We start from the raw sequence: 15,287 nt of genomic DNA, 5'->3' as shown, positions 1-15,287 counted from the left end.
AAAACCAGCACGGAAGATAAGATTTAGCTGAAATTATTCTGCCATGCAGTTCTCTACATGCACTTCTGAGCCTTCTATTATTCTTCAGGCAAAACTATTACAGGATAGGTGAGATTTAAAAAGCCTCAGGAGTACGGAATAGGTTAGTTATTACTATTCCATAGAAACTCACACCTTAAGGACTACCCCCCACTAACCTAGTCGCTTCATCAGTGTTTGCCATCTTCAATCCTAGGTTTATTTGAACAAATCGTAGTTAACACACACATCTCCAACAGATTTATTTTGTTTGAAAGGAATGGTTTTTGAAAGAGAAAACATGGGGCAGGGAGAGTATGGAATAGAAAATAAATACAAATGTAAGCTGTTTTGCTAATTGTTTTATAACCACAACAAACTAGTACAGAGAATGCCCTGTACAAAACAACACAATAAAGGTTCAGAGATCGAGGAGTTCCCTTAGCAAGGCTGAGGATTTCAGTCTCTGGTATTTGGAGTTTAGGCTGCAGTCCTTGTTTTTGGATGGATCACTGGGTGGGTGTCACAGTCCATGCTTTAACCAGATTTGAACAGAAGAATAGCCACTTGGCCCAGGTAGAAGTAGATGAAGTGCTTGGTTTCATGTGTCACATAACTACCGAAGTTCCTCCCCACAATGCAGTGCCAGGTGGGGTTGTACTTCTTGTCAAACTCCTGGAAAAAACAAACACTAAATTTTAACGCTAAAGTCGAAGTTAGAGTTTGCTTCTTGGATAAGCCAGAGCCTGTAGGAGCAAGGAGGAACATTATCCTCTGTAGCTTGCCTATGTAGTGCCCCCAAGCATATTTGCAGTCTGAACTAAGCTAGTTATGGGAACTGAGGAAGCAAATGGCAAAAAAGTACAGCCTGAAAGACAGGGCGCTTTGTTTTAACAGTAATTCCACCTTCATACCTTCTGTAATATTCTTATTCTTGACAGCAGGTGACATCAACAGTTGCAACTGATCACATTCTTATGTCTAAACAGAATTAAAATATCCTATGGTACCTGTTATATGTTAAACACCCAAAACCCAAGCAAATAGTCAAGAATTTGGTCTAAACTACCCAAAACTTCACTCCTTATCATGAAGATCTTAACTGCACTCCTGTATCACTGCAAAGGCTCAACAGGACAAAGCCTCAAGTAATGCCTAATCCAAAGCACTGTGTATCAGAATTCAAAGGGGACAATGCACTTAAAATGCCACCGCTCCTACAAATGCTGGAAGCTGAATCTGACAGCCAAATGTTGTGGACTTCACTGTAAATTCTTCCTTTTTTTTCTTCTTCTAGGAACTCGTATTTATTAGCAAAGTCATATTCAATACCACAAGTTGTTTTTTTAATAGCACTCCTGTGCACACCTAACTTAATGCAATACCCGATTCACAAGAATGCTAGAATGCAAGAACTTCTCCCTACATACCACACACTCACGAGGGGTCCCATGGACTAGAAGTGGGAATGTAGGTTTGTGCCAATTTCTTCACTAGAGGGATTGTAGGCAAGAGCAAAAGCCAATCTTTGTCTATGCACTTCTTACAAGTTTTTGTCATGAATTGCTCAAATTTTGGCTACTTAAATCACATGCAGAGCGAAAATCTCTTAAATCCATTATGAAAATGACTTTCTTACAAGCTGCTAAGATTGTATGCGTTCCTGCTGCGTTTGTCAAAAAAAAACTGTTTCTGTTTCATCTTCTTTCTCGACTGGAATCCTCCCACAGTTTAGGCTGCCAGCTTCCTTTCCTTCCAGCAAACAGCAGAAGGTGGCAGTCCCTCCAGCTTTCTACAGACTGCATTTACCAAGTCCCCCACCCCCACCCCCGCCCCCAACCACCTCTACCACCCACTTTCCCTCTACTGCCGACTAGCTCCCCACTGGAAGGCTGGCAAGCTCCCCCTCGGGCCCGGCTGGGAACACCCACGCAGCACCCCCCTCCTGTTCGGAACACCCAGATGGATCCTCGGCTCAGGAATCAAGCAGAAAGGGGGAACCGCTGCTCCCTGATCCTAGAAACCGTTGCTAGGTGGCGCTTTTCCCCGCGGAGCTGCGGTAATTAAAAAAAAACTTCGCGCTGCGAGGGTCTGGTCGGCCCGAGCGGAGCGCAAAATTCGTTGGCGTCCTTTCTAGAAACCTCTACGCCCGAGGGCCGCCCTGCGTGCCCCCAGGTTCCCCGCCGGGCGCTCTGGGGAAGCAGGGACTGGAGAAGAAACTTAGTTGTGACTCGCCCGCGCCGCGCGCAAACCCCCCGCGGCCCTTCCTCACCTTCTTGATATGCGCCGCAATGTCCTTCTCTATGTTATATTTCTCCAACGCCTGAGTCGCGCACTCCACCGAGTCCTGTTGCATCTCCTCCGACATGTCCGCATTTTTGATCACGGCCTTTCGGTCGCACATGGTTACCTGAGGAGCGAACCCGGCCGGACGGGTGGGATTTGAGGGGCGGCTCGCACCTCCGAGGGCCCGGCTGCCCCGGCGTCCCAGCCCGCTCCGCCCGCCTCCCACCCGGCCCCGCGCCCCGCGCCCCGCGCCCCACCCGGGCGGCGCTCCCGGCCCGACTTCTCAGGACGCGCGGGCCAGCCGGGCCGCACGGCGGGAGAAGTCCGGCGGGGGCTGAATCCAGTCAGCGAGGCCCTCCCGGCTTTCCCGAGGCTCTCACGTAGGAGTAGAGGTGGCCGGCTGCAACGGTCTCCTGGGGGAGGGGCTAGCGGGGCTTAGGCCTGGCGAGAGCTGCCGTCGCTACCGAAGCCGTGGCGCATCTAAGCCGCCCCACGCCAGCCGCCGCCACCTAGTGCCCAAGCCCCGCCCTGAGCCCGCCAGCCCCGCCCCCAACCGCACGTCCCTATTGGCTTGCCGCAATCCCCAAGACTCCCCTATTGGCCCGTGGAATCAATGGTTCCCCCAGGATATTTCGCCTGCATTTTGTTGCAGACCACAATGCACCGCTCACGGCGTCTGTTGCCCGGGCAATGAGCCGCACGCGGTGAGGCCCGCACACCCGGAAGGTGGAGCCGGGGCGGGGTTGTGAGGACCACCCTGCTGGCTTGTAAGGTTGCGAGGGGAGTTTCACCCAGTAAGGAAAAGGGATCCCAAATTTACGGAGGTCGTCCAAGGTGTGTCCTTGAACTAGGACCGTCGTGTGAAGTTGGATGGCCCACCCCCGCCTCTCCTTCCGCTCTTCTCTTACACATCCATCCTCCTCCAAAACCGCAGGTCAGAAGGATTTACAGACTGACTGAGGGACCTCATGTCACCAGAAGTATGTCTCTGAAGCAGGGCCGTCTTTATGAGCATGTGACCAGTCCAGTACACAGAGCCCCGAGTTTAGAGGAGTCCCGGGCTTGGTGTAATGCTCTGCTGCCTCAGTTTTGAAATTGTTAACAAATATTTTAACAAGTGACTCTGCGTTTTGATTTTGCCCTGGGCCCTGCAAATTAAATAGCTGATCCTGCTCTAAAATACTTGGGGAAAGCGAGGGCCTAGGGATTGAGGGAGGGTTCCAAGAATAAGAATTTGCTTCTGAATTTAGGAATTATTCCCAAGAGTAGGGTCTCCCTGCCAGGCAATGCGTGCTTCCTTTATGTGAATTTGGGAGTGTTACTTCCCGGGATGGGGTGCATCCAGGGTGGAACTTCTTGCTCAGGTGAGACACTCTTACCAGTGTGGAAGTGTTTCTTGATTTGAGATTTATCTCTAGGGTGGAGGGTCTTCAACAGGTAGAAAGGCGGCCCTTAGAGGTGTTTCCCACGGCTTAGAGAGACAATCCATTAAGTGGTTAAAAAAGCAAAGTCTTGGGTGGAGGGGCGTCATGGATGTGTGGGCTCAGATCTGGATTTAAATCCCAGTATTTTCAATTACTATCATTTACTAGCTATCTGAACCTCAGTTTTCTTATCTGTAAAGAGGGACTAATTACAAGAGGAAATCACATCATAGGCATTGTAGCATTAAGTTTTTTCCATTGGTTGAACTGTCTGCCTCACATATACTAGGTCCCTGGTTCAATCCCTGGTACCTCCTTAAATCAAAATAAAGTAAAATAAAAAGTTTGCTGGCTTTAATTCCCCATTTCTGGGGAGGGAACCTCTGAGTCCTTTTTAGTATTTGTTTTTATTGGATAAGTTTGCCAGAAAGCACATGAAAAGATGCTCGACATCATTAGCCACCAGGGAAATGCAAATCAAAACCATAAGATACCACTTCACACTCACTAGAACTGCTACAGATTTTTTTTTTTTAAATGACAATTACAAGTGTTGGAGACAATGCTGTGGAGAAATAGGAACACTCATTCAATGCTAGTGGCAATGTAAAATGCTGCTGCACTGTAGAAAACAGTTTGAGGGTTCCTCAGAAAGTTAAGTATAGAATTACCACATGACCCCACATCTCACTTCTAGGTATGAACCTCTGAATTTTTGGAATTTCTCATGATAGGAGTATCTGTTGCTATTCTCGGTGGGTCCAGGACCACCTCTGATAATTCATATGCTAAGGAGATGACTGGGTGGGACCTGCCTCACCAAAAAGACCAACCATGTGGTCTGGAGATTGACTTCAACTATCAGAGCATTGATTCCCTCAATCATGCCTAAGTAAATGAGACCCTACATACACTCGGACACTACTGGAGTAAGCTTCCATGATTGGTAAGATCTATCTCAGTGCCTAGAGAGTTCTAAATGCATGGAGAGGAGGTGGAAGCTTGTGTTTGAGGCCCTCCCGGACCTTGCCCTATGTGTCTCTTTAGGCTGCTTATTAGAATCCTTTTACATAATAAAACTATAATTGTAGGGATAGCACTTTCATTGAGTTCTGTGAGTCAAGTTGCTGTGAGTTTAGCAAGCTTGTGACTGGTAAGTGTAGGGCAATCTTGTAGATGACCCTTAATCTGTGGAATCTGCCTAACTCTAGGTAGTTAGGGTCAGAATTGAATTGAGTATTTGCAGTTGGTATCAGAAGCTATTGGAAATTGATAGAAGTTTTTGCAATCTTGAACTTTTTATAGGCATGTTGGGACTAATAAATGAGCTAATGCCCTTAAAGTTCTTAGCACAATGTCTGGCATACAGTAAGTACTCAATGACTCTTACCAATAATGATTTTCTCAGTGCTTTCTACTGGAATTGTTCCAAGGTTTCGAACAATCAATACTTAAATATCTATAATGTATCTTTGAAACTCCATAAACCAAACAAGTTATCAGGCTAATCATGAAACTGAAAGCTTCCTGTTTACATAACTGCATTTTTCTTGACTACCTGCTCTCATTAACTCAGAGCTCTTATAACAATTTAATCAGACAGAGGCATATAGCTCAAAAAAAGAAGCAGCGTCAAAGCAGGAATAAGAAAAACCTCAGGTACAACATGTGCATCTCGGTTATATCTAATTGAGAGGCTCTTCCCAGCTCCAAGTTTTCAAAGTATTTGAGGAGTTAAAATATGGTGTTTCTTCTACGAACAGTTGGTATCAATAGCGAACCTGGGTTAGTGTAAGATTCCGAGCTGTGCATTCTACAGATGATGCCAGAACCTAAACCTTTCTGTCTCTGATCTATGGCTCCAAAGATTTTGCCTTGTTTGAACTGGAAGAGCTGAGGGTACTTGAAGTGGACGAGGTAATAATAGCAGCTATTTATTGAGTAGTTAAATCCACCAAGTTAAACACTTTGCTTTCACTATCCCAGTTAGTCTTCACAACAGCTGTGAGGGGAACCCCTTCCTTCCTGTCTCCCTCTTGGCATAGCTGACTCCTCCTCATTTAAATTTCAGATCAAATGTTACCTTCCCTGAACTCCTGTCTCTACCTGTCCTCTACCACCACCCTTCAGTTAATCTCAAAATATGTACTTAATTAAAACAAACAAAAAACAAATTAAGACCCCTGCTTTCCAGATTAGGAGATTGACTTTCCCAAGGTTACACTTAATAAATGACCAAATTCCTGGTCAGGATCACCCTAAAATCATTCTCTTAAACTGAGTATTATCTTAATACATGTAGCTAAGTAGACAGTTGCCTTTTAAAATTTTTTACCATCTCTTTAGTTTGTCTTTTTCTTATTTATAAATTTGAAGAAAAGGGAATTTGAAATGGAATGATGCTAAAATTTTGTATAGATAATAGGATTTGCTGTAATAAACAATTGTAGGTTTTCCTCCATTTGTGGTACCCACCCTTCCCTGGCATAGCCTGTATTTGTACTGCTCATCTCTTATATATCTCTTGATCCTAATTTCTTTAGATGTGAGATAAGGGTGCTATCAGAAACCTGTGGCTTTCTGGCCCCATGTTTATCTCCAAAGACCCTTTGAAGGAGTTATTGTTTCTAGGAACCAAAATTTTTCTGCCTTTTACATTCCTGTGTCAGTCATTTCTACAATATTGTTTCTCATTTCCTATATATTCTTCCCACAGTATGGCAACAAATATCCCCAGATTATCAGAGAGCTGTACAGTCCAGCATTTGGATGCTAGAAATAAGTACCTAGAATCAAGTACAGTCCTATCCTCAAGCAATAACCTAATTCTTCTAGTATCATAGATTTTGGGATTTAAAGGAACTTTAGAAATACAGGGACCAGGCAGGTAAAATGAGTAAAGGGGGCTAGGTAGGACAATAGGGAGTAGTAAGGACTGTGGCAAATAGAAGAACCCCTTTAATGCTGGCCCAGTGTTCCTAAACCTTCTGATTTTTGAGAGATGTACAAAATCTAGATTCTTTTTATGAGAAATGTCCTCATTTTAAATGTTGGCCACAAATTCCTTTTTTTAAACAAATCAATTTTATTCATACATATTAATAAAGCATGCAATTCATTCAAAGTGTACAATCAATGGTATTTGGTATAATCACATAGTTGTGCATTCATCACCTCAGTCATCACTACAGTATTTGCATTATTTCATTAATATTAATAAACAAAAAACAACAAGAGAATTCTTTACCCCTTGATCTCTCATGCATCCCTTGTTGTACTTAGCTGCTATTTTTGGTTATTCTTGTACAATTACTTATTTATTAAACAGTTTTATTGAGATATATTCATATACCATACAATCTATTCAAAGTGTATAATCAATGGCTTTTAGTATAATCACAGTGTTGTGCATTCATCACCACAGAAGATTTTAGAACAGTTTCACACAAATTCCTTTTTAAAAACATTATGCAATTTAAATATGGCCATCAGCCTCCAGTTTGCTTCTGATCTAGTCAAACACTCTTTTTATAACCAGAAAACAGACTCAGAGAAGGGAAGGTACCTGTCAATGTCACACAGTTGTGTTAGTTATAGAGCTAAGATCCAGGTTTGAGGGAAGTGGTTGTCGCTCAACTGATAGAGCATCCACCTACCATATGGAGGATCTAGGGTTCGTTACCCAGGGCATCCTGACCTGTATGGTGAGCTGGCCCATGCACAGTACTGCCTGTGCACAAGGAGTGCCATGCCACGCAGGGATGTCCCCTGCGTAGGGATACCCCACGCGCAAGGAGTGCGCCCTGCAAGGAGAGCTGCCCCATGTGAAAAAAGTGCAGCCCGCCCAGGAGTGGTGCCACTCAGAGAGCTGACGCAGCAAGATGATGCAACAACAACAAAAGAGTGACACAGTTTCCCGGTGCTGCCTGACAAGAATGCAAGCAGACACAGAAGAACAGAGAGCAGGCAGTGGGGGAGAAGGGGAGAGAAATAAATCAATCTTTAAAAAAAAATAAAGATGCAGATTTGAGTTGGAATCTCATACTCTTTCCATCACATCAGACACATTGACTGGTCCTTGGGTACAGGGATTTCATGCTTTCTGGGAGTGAATAGAGCATGGCCTATACTATTTGGCACATAACATTTGCTGAATGAATGCTGAAAAAATGGGTACAACCCCAAAATTCCTCTACTTAGAGCTGCATGAAGACAATATCTGGTGCAGTTTTGATTGGCACCAGGAACAGTTTAGCTCATCACAGGCACTCAAGAGATTTCATGGGAAAAAGGGAGAAAGTGGGGGCTCAACAGCATTCTTGGTTGATCAGAACTATTTGAACAGATTCAGAGAACCCAAGAATAAGTCATTTCCAGGGTGCTCTGGAAGCTCAGATCACTCTTAAGTAAGTCCATTAGTAGGTACCTCAGGGAAGTTTCCTAAATCATTCTCATAATTTTTGCCATATCTATACCTTACTTCTATTATTTACTATTTTTCTTTAATTAAACTTATTTTTTAACTAAATGTATTTTTTAAAGAACAAATTTATATCATTACCATAAGCAGAAAACCAGTCTTATTTGCCATAAACAAAAGGTAACTATACAATATAAATAACTATTAAAACAAAAAAAACATTTTGTCCTATTATTGCTAAAATGATCTTGGATACCCTAGTGAAATGTGGGAAACGCTTTCCTAGAGGAATGTTCTTAAATGGGGCCCACAGATGGATTTCTATGATTCACAAGCCCCTTGGAATTGCACACAAAATGTATGTAGTGTTCATAGGCATTTTCCAGGGAAAGAATACATACTTCACACTGGATTCATGAAGGGATTCAGAACCCAAGGAAGATAAAGAACAACTGCTCTAGAATAACCCAAACTTCGAGAATGAATTGAGCATCTGTGAGATTCCCTCACCAGGTCTGACTAAACTGGCTCATTTGGGGTTCCATAGCAACACATATTTGGGTAAGTCATTCTATTCCATTCCTAGAAGCTAATTTTTTTTTAACACTTCTGAGCCTGAAAACTTGCATTTTCTCTTCTTACACAGGAAATCGTAATTAGGGGAAGGAAATATTTCTGAGACCATAGGATTTAGAATCAGATAGACCTGGGAAAACCTAAGATGTGTGACCTCCGACAAGTTAGTTAACCTCTCTGAGGTACAGTTTCCTGATTTTAAATGGTGATAACACCTGCATTATAGGGTGGTGGTAAGGATTATATTAAATAATGCATCTAAAGATGTAGCCAAGGTACAATAAATGGTAGTTATTACTATTATGTGAGTCCTCATAATAGCATTTTGGACGCATTATCTCGTTGACTTCCCCAACAACTCTCTAAGGTAAGGACTATTGGTCTCCCATTATACAGATGAGGAAACTGAAGTACAGAGAGATGAAGTCCCTTGCCTAAGGTCTTACTGCTAGAAAGCAACAGAGCTGGGATTTGAACATTGGTCTGTCTGACTCTGCAGTCCCCCATGGTGGATGCACCCTCTGAGCTGGATGGCCCTCCCTAGCAGAGAGAGCTGTGGTCTCAGAACAGAGTAGCATCCCTGGAGACTTTTTTTTTTTTTTAAGATTTATTTTTATTTATTTAATTCCCCTCCCCTCCCCCGGTTGTCTGTTTTCTGTATCTATTTGCTGCGTCTTGTTTCTTTGTCCGCTTCTGTTGTCGTCAGCGGCATGGGAAGTGTGGGCGGCGCCATTCCTCGGCAGGCTGCTCCTCCTTCGTGCTGGGCGGCTCTCTCCTAATGGGTGCACTCCTTGCGCGTGGGGCTCCCCTACGCGGGGGACACCCCTGCGTGGCAGGGCACTCCTTGCGCGCATCAGCACTGCGCATGGACCAGCTCCACACGGGTCAAGGAGGCCCGGGGCTTGAACCGCGGGCCTCCCATGTGGTAGATGGACGCCCTAACCACTGGGCCAAAGTCCATTTCCCCCTGGGGACTCTTAGCATCCCTGACCCCTGTGGTGGGAGCAACCTAAATTTATACTGGGTGGATGGATATTTCAAACTCATTCAGTCTTTGCTTTCTCTGCAAGGAATGCCCCCAAACTTGACCCTAGATTGACATTTTGTTCTTTTGAGGTACCAGGGCCGAGGATTGACTGGGACTTCATAAGTGGGAAGCTGGTGCTCAACCACTGAGCCACATAGTCTTCTCTGAGTTGGGTTTTTGTTTTGTTTTGTTTTTTAAAATTTTTTAAGATTTTAAAATTTATGTATTTCTCTCCCCTCCCCCCATTGTCTGCTCGCTGTGTCCATTCGCTGTGTGTTCTTCTGTGTCTGCTTGTATTCTCATTAGGTGACTCCGGGAACCAATCCTGGGACCTGGGAAAGAGGCGATCATTCTCTTGCACCACCTCAGCTCCCTGATTTGCTGTGTCTCTTATTGTCTCTCCTCTGTGTCTCTTTTTGTTGCGTCATCTTGCTGTGCCAGCATTCCTGTGCAAGGCAGCACTCCTGTGCTGGGCAGTACTCTGCGCAGGCCAGACTCTGCATGGACCAGCTTGCCACACAGCTCAGCTTACCTTCACAAGAAGGCACTGGGCATCAAACCCTCAACCTCCTGTATAGTAGATGGGAGCCCAATTGCTTGAACCACATCTACTTCCCCGAGTTGGATTTTTTCATTTGTTTGCTTGTTTTTGTTTTTGTTTTTGTTTTCAGGAGGCACGAGGGACTGAACCCTGTACCTCCCATATGGGAAGCAGGTGCTCAACTGCTTCAGCCGCTCCCCACTTGATTGATTTTGACTATCCTGATCTTCCTTCCCTGGGCAGAATTACTTTTCCACTTTAGCCATCAGACTTTTCAGAGTTGTCATTCACAAGCAAACTGAGATTACCTGCAGGCCCTTCCCTCCCACTATAGGCCAGAAAGGACAGCAGCATGTTCCACCTCCACCCCACCACTGGCCTAGGATCCAGCTGTTCCCAGCCCTATCCAGCCATCACTTCTCAAGATTTCCCAGGACATTAAACTCTTTCTTGGGCCATGGATTCTGTCACCTACCCAGCAGCTTCAGCCCTCCCTTATCTGAAGAAAAGTGTGAGGAGATATGATCGTAGAGGCCCAAGAGTTGATTCAAGGACCCCTTTCCAGAAAGAAGGGTCCCTGTGGGAGTGAGAGCAAGGCTTCAGTCTGAATCGGGAAGGTTCATTCCTACAGGGAAGGGCTGGCTCAAGTGTAGCCCTGGCAGGTTTGCTGAGCTTTGGAGCCAAATTCTGTACTGCAGTGCGGGGGGAGTAAGGCCAGACAGACTGAGAAACTGGGGAAGGAAAACCTCCCTTCTGGCCAACAGTCAAGCATGGTCTGAGTAGACAAACACCTCTGATGGCTCACTGCTCAGTGTCCTGTCATGGGGCAGCAGATAAAAGTCAAGCACATCCAGGGAGGCGTCATTACCAACCACTGGGTATTGCAACACAGAGCAGAGGTGGAGAGTACAGGCTTTGAGAACAACCAGACCTAGGTTTGCATTCTGAGTCAGCCCCTTACTAAGATATAAGACTTTAGGCAAGTGAGTCCAACATCTCACATGTTTCCTCATTTGTAAAATGAGGACTGTAATAGTCCTTGTCTCTCAGGAATGGTTAACAAGCTAGTACAATAAAGTATGGCAAAGGTCAGTGATGGCAGTTATCATTAGTGTTACCCTAAGCCAGGCTTTCTCAACTTCGGCACTATTGACATTTTGGACTGGATATTCTTTTGTGGTAGGGGCTGTCCTCTGCACTGTAGGATGTTCAACAGTTCCCCTGGCCACTACCCAATAGCACCCCACCCCACCCCATCCCCAGTTGTGACAATCGCAATGTCACCAGCTATTCCCAAATATCCTGTGGAAGGTTGTGATGGTTAGGCTAATGTATCAGCTTGGCCAGGTAATTGTGCCCAGCTGTTTGGTCAAGCAAGCACTGGACTAACTATAATACAAGGGCATTTATGGACTTTAGTCACCGTTGACTTTACTGCAGTGGCAAATCATAGATAGCTGATTACAATTACATCAATCAGGGAGATTGCTACCAGCAATGAGCGATGCTTTATCCAATCAGTTGAATGACTTAAAAGAGGAAGTGATTCCAGCACTGAGTGAGAATTTCCCAGCCAACGCGTCTCCCAGAACTCAAGAACGTTCACTGGACTTTCATTGGAGCCCCTGGTTGCAGCCTGCCTGCGAACCTGGACAAGTGCATCCCCACGGTCATATGAGCGACTGATAAAATCTCTATCAACAGATATCTCTTGTTGATTCTGTTTCCCTAGAGAACCCTGACTAATACAAAGATGAAAGTGTCCCCCAGTTGAGAACCCCTGACTAAACAATCTGGACTGAGTCCAAATGTCACAGATTCCAAATTCACAGCCCCATGTGAAGGCCACAAGACAGTTAGGGCTACTTACAGCTAAAGGGATAGAATGTCCAGCAATACAGAGCAGGCTAGCTACAGTGTGGACTAAGAGGCAGGGTCTATGTATTACTCTAGGAGCTAATAAGCCCCCTCTGATTCACTTAGGTGGCCTCAGTGTCACTATTTAATTGTATGTAAAGTGGTTGTCACCATTTAAATGTATACAAAGTGATTCCAAGTGAACGCTCAATTATTTTAGGGCCCCAGACAAAGAGACAGGTAGTTGGTACCTGACTTTTGGCATCTCCATTCTGATTCACTGACTGGGAGAAAATCTGACTCGCCAGACCTCAAGAGTTCATTCAGACCTTCGTTCATGATTACTGAAAGATTTCTGAAGGAGAATTAGATGCTAGGCATTGTTCTGAGTGCTGGAGATACACAAAAGAACAAAACAGGCAAAGTCCCTTTTTCATGGAATTTATATTTTAGCAGGAGTATACAGACCCTTATAAAACAGAATAAGTGAACCAAGAGTGACAGGGATAAGGGTATTATTTTTTTTATCTGGTTGCATCATCATCTTTTTGGTGCATTCCTTTGCTGTGCAGGGTGTGTCTGCGCCTCTCAGCACCACATGGGGGCCTGCACCTCACCACACAAGCCTGGGATGCCTTTTTTCTTACCAGGAGGCCCCAGGGATTGAACCTGGGTCCTCCATATAGTAAACAGGAGCTCAACTGCCTGAGCCACAGACACTTCCTGCTATTGTTTTAAATAAAGTTTTCAAGAAAGGCCTCTCTGAGAAGGTAAGATTTGAGCCTAAACTTGATGACTTGGCTACTGGGTGGAGGATAGAGTGGAGAAATTTATGTTGTATGTATGTTTCCACAATATAAAACAAGAAACTCTAAAGAGACAATAACAACTAAATGTAATACATGGGGAAGTGGATGTGGCTCAAGCAATTGAGCTCCCAGTGCCTCTGAAAGAAGACAGCAAGCTGGCATGATGAGCAGGCGTGGCAAGCTGATCCCACATGATGATGCAACAAGAGGTACAAGAAGAAAAACATAATGAGAGACCCAACAAAGCAGGGAACAGAGGTGGCTCAAGCGATTAGGTGTGTGTCTCCCATTTCAGAGATCCTGGATTTGGTGCTGGGTGCCTCCTAATTAAAAAAAAAAAAAAGTAATATATGATCCTGGAGTGGATGTGATAATGGAAGAGAAAATGCCCAAAAGCACATTACTGAATGTACTAGTCAGCCAAAAGGGGCGCTGATGCAAAGTACCAGAAATCTGTTGGCTTTTCTAAAGGGTATTTATTTGGGGAAAAGTTTACAGTTACTAAAGAGTCCAACTCAAGGTTGATTTCTCACCCAAAGTAATTTGCCACATGTTGAAGCAAGATGGCAGGTGATGTCTGTGAAGTTTCAGCCTTCCTCTCTCTCAAGGTTCTGTGGGCCCAGCTTCTTCCGATCTCAGCTGTACACTGGAGAGCTCATTTCTTTCTGGCTCAGCTGCTCTGGTCTCTTCACAAGGTCAGCTATAAGCCATCAGGCAAATGGCTCATCTCTCCCCCTAGGGCCGCAAGCTCAAAGCTCTTTCCTCTGCCGTGTCTATGGAGCTCTCTTCCTCTGTGCATTTATTCTGTGTTCTTGATTGAGCTCACCAAGAGGGCGGGGACTCAATCCTGTGTGCCCTAATGATGCAGTAAAATCAAAGCTCTAATCTTGGTTTAATCAAGCAAACATAAAGCCTTTGAATTTAAATCTATCAAAGGGTATCATGCCCGGAGGAACAGACCAGTTTACAAATAAAATTAATATCTCTTTTTGGAATTCATAAATAGTATCAAACTGTCACACTGGGACACATAAAAAAATTGGAATATAGATTGTAAGTTTTATAGCAATGTCAAATTTCTTGAACTTGATAATTGTGCATAAGGTGGATATTATAAGTGAATATCCTTGTTCTTAGGAAATACACATGCAAGTGTTAAGGTTTCAAGAAATATGATGTATGTAACTTACTCTCAAATGTTTAGAAAATAGTTGGATAGACAGAATGATATGGAAAATGAAACAAAATGTTAAGAGTTGATAGATCTGGTTATCTGGGTGGGGTTATATTGGAGTTCTCTGTATGGGTTTTGTATTATATAAGTTTGAAATTATTTCAAAATAAAAAGTTAAATGACTTCTGGGAAGAGGTCCAAATTAGAGCTATAATTTGGAGCGTCAACACCTTAGAGATAACATTTAAAGCCACTGGCTGGATGAGGTCACCAAGGGAGAGGTGCGTGTAATGGAAAAGGGAATGCTTATTCAGCTAGCAACATTCTCTGAGCATTTACCATGGGTATTCCCCAACATCTGCCCAAGAGAAGCTCCATTATGTATTTAATTATTCCTGTCTAAGTGCTTTAGCCATTGGGAGGCTGAACTTTGAGAGTTCCTGCCCTGCCTCGTAGTCACTACTCATTTTCTCTATGGATATTTGTTGAGCACCTAATTGGTACAAAGCCCTGATCTAGGCATAAGGGACGTAAAAGGGAACATGTCAGACACAGCCTCTGCCCTCATGGAGTTTACATTTTATGAGTGTGGGAGGAAGTCATTGAACAAGAACTCACATAATCCTGTGATCACAGTTGTGATAAATACAATGAAGGAGAATAGGCTGGTATGAGAGCTAATAGTGGGGGGTTCTGCTCTAGCCTGGGAGGCTGGGAATGTCTTCCTAGGAAGCAATCTAAAATAGCAAAAATCTAGGCTACGGGGGCAGGGGAGGTAGGGAAATTTTAGGGTGGAAGGAACAGCATGTTCAAAGGCCGGAAAACCAAAAGGAGGTTAACATCTGAAGGAAGGCCAATTTGGCTACAAAGAAGTCATCTGGGGAGTGTGCAGCAGAAGGCTGGACAGCAGCCAGACCTTCCAGGCCTTGTGAGTCAGGTTAAGACTTGTGGACTCTGTCCTGAGACCATCATCTGAAGGTCACTGAGAAGAGTGGGTCAGAGGGATCCAGTGTGGTGGCCTGGGACTCCAGTGACGAGGTTCTTGACTGTTGCCGCTGTCTCTCAGTTCCTTCTTTTTAAATGTCAGTTTGCAGAGCCCTAGTTCTCCTGGGGGATAGGGAGATGCTAAGAAGTTGCTATTAGAGAACAGAACAG

At 44.4% G+C, this 15,287-nt stretch overlaps 1 protein-coding gene across 2 annotated transcripts in view; it reads right to left on the bottom strand.

The window, feature by feature from the left end:
* Positions 1 to 256: 256 nt before the first annotated feature.
* DYNLL1 (dynein light chain LC8-type 1) overlaps positions 257 to 15,287 on the bottom strand; it is a 42,254-nt gene continuing 27,223 nt past the window's right edge. Inside the window, exons 1-3 of one of the 2 annotated variants that reach the window (XM_004464657.5) lie at positions 2,685 to 2,824; positions 2,291 to 2,428; positions 257 to 693 (exon numbers count right to left, since the gene is read on the bottom strand). In XM_004464657.5, the coding sequence (XP_004464714.1) occupies positions 556 to 693; positions 2,291 to 2,422 (270 nt within the window). In that variant the 5' untranslated portion in view covers positions 2,423 to 2,428; positions 2,685 to 2,824 and the 3' untranslated portion in view covers positions 257 to 555. Of the gene's footprint in view, positions 694 to 2,290; positions 2,429 to 2,684; positions 2,825 to 15,287 lie in introns of those variants that run through there. The other variant, XM_058281468.2, reaches the window with a different exon arrangement.

This window comes from Dasypus novemcinctus, chromosome 19 (assembly GCF_030445035.2).
Source record: "Dasypus novemcinctus isolate mDasNov1 chromosome 19, mDasNov1.1.hap2, whole genome shotgun sequence".
NCBI classification, from domain to species: Eukaryota; Metazoa; Chordata; class Mammalia; order Cingulata; family Dasypodidae; genus Dasypus; species Dasypus novemcinctus.
The sequence above is the reverse complement of the archived record's forward strand: the minus strand, read 5'-3'. Positions and strand labels throughout refer to the sequence as shown.